This window comes from Ursus maritimus, unplaced genomic scaffold (assembly GCF_017311325.1).
Source record: "Ursus maritimus isolate PB19 unplaced genomic scaffold, ASM1731132v1 scaffold_17, whole genome shotgun sequence".
Taxonomy (NCBI): domain Eukaryota; kingdom Metazoa; phylum Chordata; class Mammalia; order Carnivora; family Ursidae; genus Ursus; species Ursus maritimus.
In genome coordinates this window covers 53,319,230-53,332,990 of record NW_024424119.1, presented here as the reverse complement: position 1 = coordinate 53,332,990, position 13,761 = coordinate 53,319,230, and the positions used below count along the sequence as shown (strand labels likewise).

The following is a 13,761-nucleotide window of genomic DNA, read 5'->3' as shown; positions in this document are numbered from 1 at the left end:
CCAAGCCTCTGAGATGGGAGTTACTGTCTGTATTTTACAAGTGAGGACGCCACTTTGGAGGTGATGTGACTTGCCCAAAGCCATCGGGCTGGCAAAGGGAGAAGCAGCTTTGTTCCCAGGGGTGAGTGTCTCCCTGGAAAACCACAGTAGCTCCTGAATTCATTCGGAAGGTGGTGCTGGGGACTTGAGGTGGCCTTACATTGCCGGCCCATGTGTTTGCTCATACGATACATTTAACTGGGGGAGCTGATGGGAACATATGATATAATAAAATGTATTTAGTCTTTGTCCCTGGTTCTTGGCACAGAGCTCCTAAAACCCTTATAATTCCGTAGGAGATAGGACTGTCTTTTGTTTTTGTCTTTTGTTTTTTCCTTTTTAGAGATTTTATTTATTTGAGAGAGAGAGAGACAGAGAGAGATGAACAGGGGGTGGGGAGAGGGAGAAACAGGCTCCCCGGAGTAGAGAGCCAAGAGCAGGGTTTGATCCCAGGACCCTGGGATCATGACCCAAGCCAAAGGCACACACTTAACCGACTGAGCCACCTAGGCGCCCCTAGGACTGTCTTTTGTATTCACAATAAGCCCCTTTGAGTATGTCATTAGAGGGTCAGAGCTTTCAGTCCCAACCCCAGGCCTGATGGAGGGAAGAGGGACCAAATAGTGAGTTCAGTCACTTCCCTTGGCCAATGCTTTAAGCAATCATACATATGGAATAAAACCCCACCTAAAAAAACCCTGAATCAGTGAGGCTCGAGGAGCTTCTGGGTAGGCGAACACATTGACGTGCTGGCAGGGTGGTGCGTCGGGAGAGGGCGCGGAAGCTCTGCACCTCCCTCCCCCAAAACCTTATTCTGCGAACCTCTTCCTTTTGGCTGTTTCTGCGTGTATCCTTTATAGTGAAATTGTAAGTACAGCACCTTCCTGAGCGCTGTGAATCATTTCATGGGATTATTGAACTCCAGGGGAACGCTGGAAATGCCCCAATTTGTAGCCGTCCAGGCAGAAGTGTGGGTAGCCTAGAGACCCCACTTGCTGCTGGCATTTGAAATGCGGGGGGCGGTCTGGTGGGATTGAGCCCTTAACCTATAGGATCTTTGCCAACTCTCAGTACTTATGGTCAGAATTGAATTGAAGTGTAGGATACCCACCTGGTGTGAGAGATTTGCTGTCGGAAGGCATGTCGCACTATGGCATAGTACACTTCCCTCCCTCCCCTTCCAAACCAGGACTCGGTACTGACGCCCACAGTTCCAAAGTCAAGACTGTGAAACAGAATACCAGCTCAGAGGCTCAGGCTCGGAGCCCCTTCGCCATACTACACATAGCCTGATGGCCAGGAAGTCCCTGGTGGGGTAAACTCATAGATTTCGTGGGTAGAACCACCCCATCCAAAGGTTCCATGTCTCATGACCCAATCTATAATCTGCCCATAACTCCAATCTGTACCTCCACAGAAGTCCCAGATCTTAGATTGAGTCACCTCAGCCAGCCTGAGGTGCATAAATCATTCAGATCGCAGAGGGAGAGGCTGGGGAGATAAACACACCCCTGGAATGTCAACACATACACTGAATTAGAAATTAATCTCTCCCAAGGCATCTGGCTGGCTTTGTCGGTAGAACGTGTGGCTTTGAGTTCAAGCCCCACATTGGGCCTAGAGCTTACTTACAAAATTTAAAAAGGAATTTTTTATTTTATTTTATTTTTTTTAAAGATTTTATTTATTTATTTGACAGAGAGAGACAGCCAGCGAGAGAGGGAACACAAGCAGGGGGAGTGGAAGAGGAAGAAGCAGGCTCATAGTGGAAGAGCCCGATGTGGGGCTCGATCCCATAACGCCAGGATCACGCCCTGAGCCAAAGGCAGACGCTTAACTGCTGTGCCACCCAGGCGCCCCTAAAAAGGAATTTTTTAAATTAAAAAATTAAAAAAGAAATCAGTGTCTCCTCTGTTTGGTTGTAAACTCCAGACCAGCATCTGCTTTTGCTTATCATTGTGTCCCTGTTCCTGATGCAGGACTAGGGAGTCCCTGCTTGATAACTACTTCTTGATTGAATAAATATTGACTCAAATTTGTTTATTATTTTTATATATATTTTTTAAGATTTTATTTATTTGAGAAAGAGAGAGCGGGTGCGTGTGAGCATGAGCCAGGGGGAGGGGCAGTGGGAAAGGGAGAAGCAGACTCCCCACTGAGCAGGGAGCCTGACCTGGGGACCTGGGGCTCAATCCCAAGACCTTGAGATCCATGACCTGAGCCAAAGGAAGACATTTAACCGCTTAACGGACTGAGCCACCCAGGCACCCCTCAAATTTATTAACATAAAAAAGAAAGCTTAGCTCATTCATGGCTGGCAGGAGTGCAAATGGTCTAGTCACTTCGGAAGATAGCCTGACAGTTTTTTACAAAGCTAATCATAGTCTTAACTGCCCAATCCAGCAATCGGGCTCCCAGCTCTTTGACCAAGTGAGTTGAAACTTCCTGTCCACACAAAAACCTGCACATGAAAGTTTACTGCAGCTTTATTCAAAATTGGATGCAATCAGATATCCTTCAAAAGGTGAACGGATAAACAAAGTTTTGGCATACCCGTGTAATGGAATAGGGTTATGACTTCGGCCTCGTCTTGGGTGTAGACCTTATTTAAATAATTAAAAATAAATAAAAAGATTACATACTTTGGTTCCAACTAAATGATATTCTGGAAAAGACAAAACCATAGACATAGTGAAAAAGATAAGTGGTTGCCAGGGGCTTGGAAGAGGGTAGCTGGAACACAGGATTTTTAGGGCGGTGGACTTTGTACCATACTGTAATGGTAGATAAATGACATTGTCTTTGCCAAAACCTGTAGAATGTACAACACAAAGAGTGAACCCTAATTTAAACTATGGACTTTAGTTAATAATACTGTATCAATATTGGTTCATCAATAGTAAATGTACATAGTAAGGCAAGATGTTGAGAGTGGGGGGAAATGAGTGGGGGAGAAGGGTTATATGGGAACTCTGTACTATGTGCTCAATTTTTGGTAAACCTAAATCTGCTCTAAAAAATAAAGTCTGTTAATTAAAAAACAGTAAATGAATGCCTCTATAAAAGAACTCTATAAAAGAAATTCTAAGATCATTTCAAGCTCTGCGCCTCAGGTTCCCCATGTAGAATAAAATCGAGCGGAGTTCTAAGTGTCGCGCTCGTGCGGAAACGGAGGGCGGCTCTCCAGTCGTCCAAGGATCCAAGACAGCACTGCACAAGGTGCCCCTTTGGACCTCCGAGGCCGGTGACAAGACCTGCACCCTACCTCGACCCCACCCCCTACGCGGACACTGCTCACCCAGCGAGCGCGTCCCAGCCCAAGCGCTTGCAAAACCTCCAGTCGCCTAGGCCACGCCCCCGCGCGCCATTGGCTCTCCGATTGGACGGCTAGGTGGAGGTGTGGCCGGAAGGGGTGAGTCTGATTGGCAGGGCGTGAACGACGGCGTGCGGCGAACATGGCGGAGCGCGTGAAGAAGCGGCCCTGCGGCCCGGTAAGTGGCGGGTGGTGGGGCCCCGGGACAGGACAGGAGATGGGGGCGCGAGAACGAGCCGCGTGGGGGCCCGTGGCGGGGCCGGGCCGCGCCTCCCGCTCCCTGCTTGTCGCTGATCCGAGGCCGGAAGCCCCGAGGTCCCGCATGCTCGTGGCCGCGTGCGCCCCTGCTTGGATAAGAACCGGGGGTGGGTGCCGGGGTCCGAGCCAGGGCCGGGACAGCGTCAGGTAACCCGTTGCTGGAGCCCCTTGCAGCTACTCTGACCCGGGCGTGGATTCAGGAGATGAGACCCTGCCCGCCCTCTCGAGCCCTTTCGAGGCGTATCTCTTCTGACTCCCAGGGCGACTTTCCCCCTGAGCTTCAGTTTCCTCTTCTCTCCTGTCAGACTCGATTCAGCAACTTATTGAGTGCTTGCTATGTGTCAGACCCGGTCCTAGGCACTAAAGTATAGCAGAGCTCTGCCCTCCGACGCTCTCCCAGCAGCGGCAGTGGAGGGCCGATCCGTGGTTTCCTCACCACCCCCATTTATAGGCAGGAAGTGGGACTCCCTTCCAGTTGTGATCATTAAGCCTCACTCCTATACCTCTTCCCATTCCTACTCTAGGGTGAACATGGCCAAAGGGTCGAGTGGCGAAAATGGAAGCAGCAGAGTAAGTAAAGGGGTGGGGAGGAGTGGATCTATTTAGCCTTGCCCGAAGCCACTCCAGCAGTGCACTGCTGAACCTGGGGGAGAGCCTCCAGGTTTGTCCCTCTGGGTCCCCCAGCACCCAAAATGGGAAAGAAGGGGCCACGGAGTTTCCTCTGGCTGCTCGCTAAGCAGCTCTGGAGAGCCCAGGCTGATGGTTCTGGGAGGACACCATCTCCTGGATTGCTCCGTGTCCCTCTCCCTCCAAGTCCCTCTCCCCTCCACCAACCCACATGTCCTCTTCTCCAGAGAAAGAGGAGAAAAAGAAGTGGAAGGATCTCAAGCTGATGAAAAAACTGGAGCGGCAGCGAGCACAGGAGGAACAGGCAAAGCTCCAGCAGCAAGAAGAGGCGGCTGCTCAGAGGGAGGACCAGGGTGAGCAGGCTGGGTCCTGGGCAGGGGAGAGAATGTCCTGTCTGGAAGGGACCTTAGAGACCCATGGGTCCAAACATCTTGTCCTGAGGGAGAAACTGAGGCCCAGAGAATGGGAAGACCCGAGTCCTAACGTCCTGCTTAGGTAGATTTCAGTCTTTTGGGACATAAGCGTCCCATATCATAACTTCATACCTCCAGAACTCAGCATCATCACGACAGTTTTTGGTGTTGTTTTTTTTTTTTTTTACTTTTTTATTGAGCACTTTCTGTGTGCTTTAATCTAGTTTTTCGTTTATTTATTTTGATTTTATTTTTAAGGAAGCTCTACACCCAACGTGGGGCTTGAACTCACCACCCCGAGATCAAGAGTTGCGTGCCCTACCGACTGAGCCAGCCAGGCGCCCCTTATTTTGATTATAATAAGAATTTGTCTTTTTTTTCCTCGTTAAATAATACTTGTTCAAAACAACCCCTCCCCCAAAATACAGAAAACTATAAAGAAGAGAAATCCCAGCAAACACTGCGGTGAGAGTTTCTCCAGATGTTATGTTATATCCACTCATACATATGTAGAGAGTAGACAGATACGGTTGTACAAAAGTGAGATCGCTTTACCCATTTGCTTCTGGACCTGGTTTTTCTCATTCCACATTGTGCCCTGCGTGTCCCTCCACATCCGTACGTCTGGATCTCTCCTAACAAATTGTATCTTTTCTTCTTGTCTAGACCCAAACCTCAGGAGGGTTAGGGTGTCATAACGTGCCCTCTAAGCCCATTGGCTACCAGTGACGAGGGTGACAGTGGGAGCAGAAACTGAGCATGTCAGCTGTTTCAGACACCAGGGAAGTCCTTCCTGGGTGTCCCTTCACGTGGCTCCCTTTGGGTGACTTTGGGAGAGAGAATATGGTGTTCCCCCGGAGCTAGACAGCCTGAACCCATATCTCAGCTCTCTTGCCTTTTGTGTGACTTTGGGCCACATGTTTGATCTCTCTGGGTCACAGGGTTCCCACCTCTCGATGGGGATCATAGTAATACTTGGGCTTATGAGGCATATGCACACAGAAAAGGCCCTAATAATATTAGCTGTCTTTAGTCTCCCCATTGGACAGCTGGAGAACTGAGGCAGTAGGGGCAGAGCGAGCATAGGAACTTGGGCCAGTGCCTCTAACCACTCTCCAGACTTGCCCTGTGGTGTGCCCTGCTCCTGGGAGCGTTGGGGACCAGTAGATCCATTTTCCTCCTGGGTAGATTGAGGCCTGGAAAGGGGAGTTGGAGCTATTTTGCTGGCCTCAAAATTGCTCCCAGAGGGAAAGTTCTCTAACTCTGGGCCCTGGGATTCGAGGGAGGGAGGGGAAAGCACGGCCCTAGCCTCTCAGACTGACCGTGAGCGCCCCTCCCCTGCCCAGGTCGGCCCTACACCCTAAGCGTGGCCCTGCCAGGCTCTATCCTGGACAATGCCCAGTCACCGGAGCTCCGCACCTACCTGGCTGGCCAGATTGCCAGAGCCTGCACCATCTTCTGTGTGGACGAGATTGTGGTGTTCGATGAAGAAGGCCAAGATGCCAAGTGAGGGGGCCATCCAACAGGGCACCCGGGCTCAGGGAGGAGGGAGGGACTGCTGGGATTGACTTGGCTTCATCCTCGTTGCTGCCTACTTACCTGGGCTGAGAACGCTGCCTGAAGTGTCCCCGGGGGGTCTGGTGGGAAGAGTCGCAAAGCCAGGGCACTACAGGGGTCAGATTGGGTGGAGGAGCTCTCGAAGGGAGCACAGTAGGCTCTGGAAGCCCTATCTTTCTCTCTCCAGGACCGTGGAGGGAGAATTCAGGGGAGTTGGCAAGAAGGGGCAGGCATGCGTACAGCTGGCCCGGATCCTGCAGTACCTGGAGTGTCCACAGTAAGGGCGTGAAGGGCAGGCCCTGAGCGTGACGAGGAGGAGGAGGTGACGGGGAGGAGGAGGGGTCGGTCGAGGTGCAGGTCAGCCAGGAGGTAGCCTCCCCTGGGAACTGCCTGAGATCCACGGTCTTTACTAGGTATCTAAGAAAGGCGTTCTTCCCCAAGCATCAGGATCTCCAGTTTGCAGGTAAGGCCGGAGGGGGTGCTGACCTCCCTTTCTCATGGATTATCCCCCAGACCCTGAGACATTGCTGTGCAGTTGAGAAAACAGGCCCAGGCAGGGCAAGGCCTGTGCCTGGCGGCAAGCAGCAGGTCTGCAGCAGGCCTGGAACTCGGAGCAGGCCTCCAAGGTTCCTGCCATACCACCGTGTGCCTTTGCGCCTCCCTACCCACAGGGCTTCTGAACCCCTTGGACAGCCCTCACCACATGCGTCAGGATGAGGAGTCCGAGTTCAGAGAAGGCATTGTGGTGGACCGGCCCACCCGGCCAGGCCATGGGTCCTTTGTCAACTGTGGCATGAAGAAGGTAGGGATTGGGAGAGTGGGTTGGGACATACGTTCCAGACGTACCCAGGCCACAGAGGGCAGGCAGGGTCCTGTGAGCGGGGAGCCCTGGCCCCAGGCATCTGTGCCTACAGTCACCCCACTGATGCAGATTTGGGCCAGAGAAGTGCCCCCAAACAGGGCTCAGTAGATAAAGCCAGGAGCAAATGTACTGTTTCTTAAAAAGTCACTGAACAGAAGGTAGTCCTCATGCTCAGACCCAATCTGCCCCAGCCAACACCCTACAAAACAAGTTCCGAATCCCTCTGGGGCAACTCCAGCAGGATCCGGAGCCATGCCGGGATTGGCGCATTCGTCTGCCACCTGCTTCCTCTCAAGTCTTCCGGAGTCAGAGACAGAAACATTTCAATGTGGAGGGTCCCCTCCCCTCAAAAAGAGCAGACCAGAAATGAGGGGCTAAATGCAGACCAGGATGACCCAGACGAAAGGAGAAAACAGGAGAAGCCTCAGAAAGGAAAGAGAGGGCCCTATCCTGAATTCAGAATTGGCACAAAACAGACATCGGGTGTCATTCATCACAGCTCCCACTGACCTCACGCCGGGCCCTGGGCAGCGTAACAGGAGCTGTTGTTTATGGAGAGTTTGCTCTTCGACAGAGGAGGGCACCAAGGCTCGCAGAGGTTAAGGGGCCTACCCAAACCCGTGTAGCTAGGAAGTGGTGTAGCCATGTCTGTTCAAAATGTAGAAGATGGGATTTCATCTCGCGAAGGACTTCCTGCTCTGTGCCAGGCCCAGGGCGCTCGTCTTTGCCCAGTGTCCTGTGGTGCATGTTTGCAAGAATGGTCTCTTTTTTTTAAAGATTTGTTTATTTGAGAGAGAGCGCATATGTGCTCGCATAGGGGGCAGGGAGGGGCAGAGGGAGAGGGCGAGAGTCCTCAAGCAGACTCCCCACTGAGTGCGGAGCCCGACGTGGGGCTCGATCCCAGGACCCTGGGATCTTGCCCTGAACCAACACCCAGAGTTGGCTGCTTAACTGACTGAACCACCCAGGCGCCCACAAATGGTCTCTTGAGAGCAGGTCTGGCCCAGGTGCCAGAGAAAGGGGACAAAGGACCCCTTTGACCTGGACCCCTCAGGGACCTTTCCCGCTAGCTGCCCAGAGCCCCCTCCTTGCCCAGCATCTGGGAGAATGATGACACCTGCTGGCCCTCTGGGGAACAGCACCCATTTCTCCTGACTTCTCCCCAGGAGGTAAAGATTGACAAGAACTTGGAGCCTGGACTTCGAGTGACGGTACAGCTGAACCAGAAGCAGCTCCCAGGTATCTGGAAACTTCCCAGCCTGGCCAGCTGCAGGGCTCGGAACTGCCTCCTGCCACCTCCTTGTCCTTTGCCCCATCTTCACCATCTCCCTGCTTCCTCTCCAGAAAGCAAGACCTACCGGGGAAAAGTCGTGTCATCGCAGGACCCTCGCACCAAAGCTGGTCTCTACTGGGGCTACACGGTCCGGCTGGCCTCCTGCCTCAGTAAGGACAGAGCTTCCTCCTTTGAAGAGTTGACCCCTCTCTGGGAGGCCACAGAGAGCCTTGTTTGACCCAAAAGGCAGACCAGGGTCCTGTTCCTGCCACCTTACTGTGTGTCGGTCCTTAAGTGAACGCCTTTCCTTCTCTGGGCCTTGGTCTTCCTGACTGCACTTCTTGGAACACCGTAAAGGACTTCTGAGGAAAAGGATCGTGATTCGTTAGTAATGTCTGCCGTGGGGTTGGGAATAGGACAAGAGGACCAGATAGGTCCAAGGTGCACTATGAGTTCTCAGAGCTCAGGGCTCCTTCCTACCCACCTTCTGCTTTGTTTCCTCAGGCTAGCACAGGTGTGGTTTCTCCCTGCTGAGTCCCGGACTTTCCAGAAATGGTGGATGTGTGTGGCTGGGTGTGGCCGCCTGAGTCCCCTTCTCCACCCCTTCCCCGCAGTATACAGACACACATAGCCAAATGGCTCTGGCATTGGACCAGGACCCCCAGTGAACCAGTCTCTTCCCCCAGGTGCTGTGTTTGCTGAAGCGCCCTTCCAGGACGGGTATGACCTGACCATTGGGACATCAGAGAGAGGCTCGGATGTGACCTCCGCCCAGCTTCCCAGCTTCAGGTGGGTACGGCCTGGGGCAGGGGCCGGGGTAGGGGGAATAGACCTGGAAACCTGTCTGGTAGGGGCAGAGCTGTACAGACCGGGCCCCTGCTGTGTCCCGGGAGTGGGGGGCTGAGAGCTCTGGGAAGCTGCATCCAGTGTGGCCTTGGTGAGCAGTGACTGATCCCCCCTGTGGGTGCCAGGCATGCTCTCGTGGTGTTCGGGGGCCTCCAGGGGCTGGAAGCTGGAGTGGATGCTGACCCCAACCTAGAGGTGGCTGAACCCAGTGTCCTCTTCGATCTGTACGTCAACACCTGCCCTAGCCAGGGCAGCCGCACCATCCGCACCGAGGTGAGCCTTCCTGCCTCCCGCCTCCAGCCCCAGGCTGTTCTCAAGGTCCTGCCGCCAGCCAGGGGTCTGTCCGAGCGGGGGTGCCGTCCCAAGGCTGTCTTGAGCCAGCCTCCTCTGGAGTTGGTTTCCTGACAGCCTCAGCCTCTCACCACCGCGAATTCCAGCAGGGACGGGGTAGGAGTGAGCTGGGACTCAAGAATCCTGGGTGGGTGCTGGTGCCCGTCCAGCTGCTCCCAGGCTGGGTGACGCAGGAGACCCTGGCCATCCCAGCTCTGGGCCTCAGTTTCCCCAGCCATACGCTCAGTGTTCCACTTCCTCACACGTGACCGTGGTGGGCAGGGCCACCCTCCCCGCTGGGCCTCACTGGCATCTCAGTCCTGTGGCAGGCAGTATGCAGCCAGCTCTTGGAGCCTCAGTCCTGGGCACCCATGGGACCAGTGGACCCACTTCTGAGGTCCGCACACTAGAGACACTTGGCTTCCAGTAGTCTCAAACAGGGTTGACTACACAGGGGGGCAGCTCCAGTCTGTCCCTGACGGCCCTACAGGAGCCACACCCTCCCCGCAGGAACCCCTGCACCCACCCTGTCCTGGGGCTGAGAACTCCCCTAATCCTGACCCTGACCCTGGGAGGCAGGTATTACCATGAACACGTTTTACAGAGGGGGAGAGTGAGGAGCAGAGAGGGAGAGCCCTTCCCCAGCAGGGCACGCAGCCAGCCCGTGGCAGATCGGCAGGGTGTGGCCGAGCCTGTCCTGAATGTCCTTGGGGCTCTGTGGAGGGCAGCAAGCCCCTGGGGGTTGGTCCCGGGTGGCTGAGCCTGGCAAGGCCCCAGCCCACGGCCGCACTCCCCTCCAGGAGGCCATCCTCATCTCCCTGGCCGCCCTGCAGCCTGGCCTCACCCAGGCGGGTGCCCGGCCCAGCTGAAGGTCCCGTCAGGCCGAAGACAGCGAAGAAGCAGCAGGAAAGCCTGAGGCTCCTGAGCGGCCCCTGGGACAGACACGGCCAAGACTTTCGTCTCCAAAAATCACCACCTTTAATGCGACCCAGTCCCCAGTCTGGCAGGGTACGGCCTTCACTTGCAGCCTGCAGTGATGGCCTTGAGGCTGCCTGCCCGTGCCAGAATATTTGGCACAAAGAGCAGCCCCGAGGCCCGCTCAATGCTCTCGATGGGCACCAGGAAGCGCTCCAGCGGGACCGCCTCATCCACAGGAGCATTGGGCATCACGTAGGAGCGGAGTTCGATCTGCCCGCCTGCTGCCTCCAGGATCAGCACCTTGAAGAAGTGGGTGGGCACCGCCACGTGGTTCTTGCCGATGACCTGGTACTTCACGTAGGACTTGCCGTCAGCCTCCGTCCTGCAGGCAGACCGGGCACGCGCGGCTTTCAGAGCTCTCGAGGGGTCTGGTCGGACCTGAGGCTATACCTCCAAGAAGCCTTCCCCGACCTGACTTCCACCTTGCATCAGCCTGTAGCACTGCGCCCTCAGCGGGAGGCTTCTGTGCGCTCCTCGGCTCCCCCAGGGGCTGGGGGCTCCCTGCAGGGTAGACGCCCCCCTACCCTGTTCTCCTCGGGCCCGGCACTGGGTCAGGCAGGCTGGGTGGTGGCAATAAACGCTGCTGAGAGGATCAGGCCTCGTGGGCGTTCACCTGCACTCGTGCAGCACAGGGCATGGGGCCCAGGACACGGGGTGGGTGACTTCCAGTCTTCCCCTTGGCGGGGCGACCCCATTCAGCAGGCACCTGCTAATTACCAGTGCCTTGGCCGGCCCATGCTGACCGCTTCCTCCGGTGACCTCCACCACCCCCCTTTCACCCCTAAGCAACCATGAGGTAGGGAATGGCTATTAGCCCCACTGTAGAGGAGAGGATATTGAGGCCATTTGCTCATGGCACCCAGAGACCAGGTGACAGGGCCTGGGTTCCATCTCAGGCCTGTGGATTCCAGAGCCAGCAGCTTTGCCACAACCCTTTGCCTCCCCGATCTCAGTCTTCAGTGGGCTGGAAAACTCAGCATGCCCAGAGGAGCTCAGTCCCTTCTACCTGGGAGACAGGGCTGCAGAGGGACAAGAGTGAAGGCTCAGGGTCAGGGAGATGGACATCAAACCCCTGGCTCCAGGAGATGGGTGAGGAAGGGTGCTCCAAGCAAAGGAGACAAAGCAAGAGCCTGGTGCAAGGCTATCTGGACAAAGGGAGTCAGGTGCATGTGGCAAGAGGGGAGGAAAGAGAGGAAGAGAGAAGCAGGTTTGGGGCCTGGTGCCAGGAGCAGAAGAGACAGTCTTGGTGGGTACCCCACAGGTCTCCAGCTATAGAAATGCAATTAGGGGGCCTGAAGCAGGGAAGAGACAGTCTTGTCAAGAAACCAGATGACGTGACTTGGCACTGCGTGTGGACCCGGAGGCTGAGGCAGGCCTGGATGGTGACAGGAGGGGGCCTCTAGTGAATGGGAGGCCCTGGCATCCCCAGCATCCCCCACCCCACCCCCAGTTCTAGCCTTACCTGGGCAGGAAGAGTGGCCCCGTGCATACATAGACATTTTGGTAGGTGCGGGTCAAGCTGCGGCTGTACTTTTCCAGGTTGTTCCAGGCATTCTGGTTGAGATGGGGCACCTGGTTGGAGAGGTGGGGCTCAGACTATGGCTGGGGCCCTTCCCCCATTGTCGGTTGGTCAAGAATTGGCACCAAGCCGGGATAGTCCGATGGGGAGTGGAGTGGGCAAGCATGCTGAGGTAATGGGTCCAAGGAAGGAGAGACGCCTTCAGGCCACCTGGCCATGAGGGTGCAGCCAGACAGAGCTCAGGGGGTGCTAGCCCGCCCCCATCCAGAATGGGAGGACTAACATCCCAGGTCTCAAAACCGTTCCTCAGCTCCAAAGAGCCACACTAAAGAAAGGGGCATTTCTCCCTCTTTGGAGAGAAAAACAAGCCTCCCCTGACCCCCCCAACCCCAGGGGCTCATGGGAAGGCCAACTCCCCAGGCCTACCCTCTCTCCTTTCTGAACTGCAGGCAGAGCCCAGCAGCTGGAAGTCATGGGTCTGCTCTTGACTCCCCACTCTTGAGTTCTCCAGTGTCTAGTCAAATGGGCAGGGAACTGTGATGCTGGGAGAGCAAAAGTCAGATGGGAGGCTCAGACCCCCTGGGCTTCACCCAGAGCCCCAGGTCAAGTCTCCAGGCCCTGCTTGAACTGGGCTTGAAATAGGGCACACAGTGACTGCTAACTGCTGACTTTGCAAATTACTTTCCTTTGATTCCTGGGAGGCAGGCAGGGAAGGCCAACTGGCTGAAAGCTCAGGGTCCTCTAGACAGACTGCCTGGGTCTCCTGCTGTGTGACAATGGGCCAGTCACTTTGCCTCTCTGTGCCTCAGTTCCCTCATCGCAAATAGTAGGTGCTGAATGCATGCCTGGCCCAGGAGGAGTGCTCAGTACTTTGGGATGCATTGTTTTCGGTTCCTCGGCGCGGCGCTGCGAGGAAACTGAAGCTCAGGGAGGTGCCCAGAGGCCCACAGTTAAAGTCGGACCGCAGAGCGGGTGCTGGGTGGCCCCGTGCTCGGTGCCTCCCGCCTGGGACGCGCGGGGTGAGCAGCCAGGCGCCTGACCCGGAGCGCGCACTTGACAGCTTCTCTGCTCCGCAGAGCGCAAGCCGAGGCTCCGAGAGGCTCCGGGGGGCCGGGGCGCGGGCGCTACCTGGGGCGCGACGTTGCTCAGGTAGAAGGTGTCCTCCATGGCCTTCTGGCTCCAGCGGTGGTTGGCGGCGGCGGCGAGGTGGCCGCGGTCGAAGCCGCTGTCGCGGTAGTCGGCGTTGGTGGCGCGGTGGTACGCGTGCACCGAGTCGTCCTCGCGGAAGTCGCACGAGCGGCGGTCGCCGTCGCCACGGAGGCGCTCGGGCCGCAGCTGCTCCACCACCCAGAGCGCGCCGCGGGTGCGCGGGTCGTAGCACAGCACGTACGACTCGCGGCTCTTGAGCTGCGCCAGCCCCGGCAGCCCGTACTTGGCCAGCTCGCCGGCGCCCGCCGGGGCCCCGGGCTTCGCGGGCACGGGGGGCAGCTCGGCCGCCGCGGCCACGGGCAGCACGGGCAGTCGGCCCAGCAGCCCCGGAGGCGCCCGCGCGTCCACCCGCCGCCGCCGCCAGCCCTCGGCCGCCGCGCCCAGCCCCGCGCCCAGCGCCAGGGTCAGGCCGGCCCGCAGCGCCTGCATGGCGGGGAGCGCGGCCCGAGCGCAGCTGGAGTGCGGCCCTCTACGCGCGGGGAACGCCGCGACCTCCGGCGTCCGACCCGCGAGGCTCTTAAAGGGGCCGCACCGGCC

General features: G+C 56.5%; 2 protein-coding genes across 5 annotated transcripts; one reads left to right on the top strand and one right to left on the bottom strand.

Moving 5' to 3' along the window:
• Positions 1-3,430: 3,430 nt before the first annotated feature.
• Positions 3,431-10,532, top strand: SPOUT1 (SPOUT domain containing methyltransferase 1). 2 transcript variants are annotated; one of them, XM_040632016.1, is made up of 12 exons: positions 3,431-3,530; positions 4,135-4,180; positions 4,465-4,590; positions 5,997-6,156; positions 6,395-6,484; positions 6,621-6,670; positions 6,879-7,009; positions 8,236-8,308; positions 8,414-8,512; positions 9,029-9,131; positions 9,314-9,461; positions 10,352-10,532. In XM_040632016.1, the coding sequence occupies exons 1-12, from the start codon at positions 3,495-3,497 to the stop codon at positions 10,385-10,387; spliced, it is 1,098 nt and encodes a 365-aa protein (XP_040487950.1). In that variant the 5' UTR covers positions 3,431-3,494; the 3' UTR covers positions 10,388-10,532. The 2 variants fall into 2 exon arrangements, with proteins under 2 accessions (XP_040487950.1, XP_008696925.1); XM_008698703.2 differs by having other exon boundaries at positions 10,319-10,532.
• ENDOG (endonuclease G) lies at positions 10,480-13,668 on the bottom strand. 3 transcript variants are annotated; one of them, XM_008698893.2, is made up of 3 exons: positions 13,144-13,668; positions 11,959-12,068; positions 10,480-10,818 (listed from the first exon to the last, which is right to left on the bottom strand). In XM_008698893.2, the coding sequence occupies exons 1-3, from the start codon at positions 13,651-13,653 to the stop codon at positions 10,536-10,538; spliced, it is 903 nt and encodes a 300-aa protein (XP_008697115.2). In that variant the 5' UTR covers positions 13,654-13,668; the 3' UTR covers positions 10,480-10,535. The 3 variants fall into 3 exon arrangements, 1 of the variants encoding a protein (XP_008697115.2); XR_005835269.1 differs by lacking the exon at positions 13,144-13,668 and adding an exon at positions 12,442-13,113 and having other exon boundaries at positions 10,675-11,871; XR_005835270.1 differs by lacking the exon at positions 13,144-13,668 and adding an exon at positions 12,442-13,111 and having other exon boundaries at positions 10,675-11,515.
• Positions 13,669-13,761: the final 93 nt, after the last annotated feature.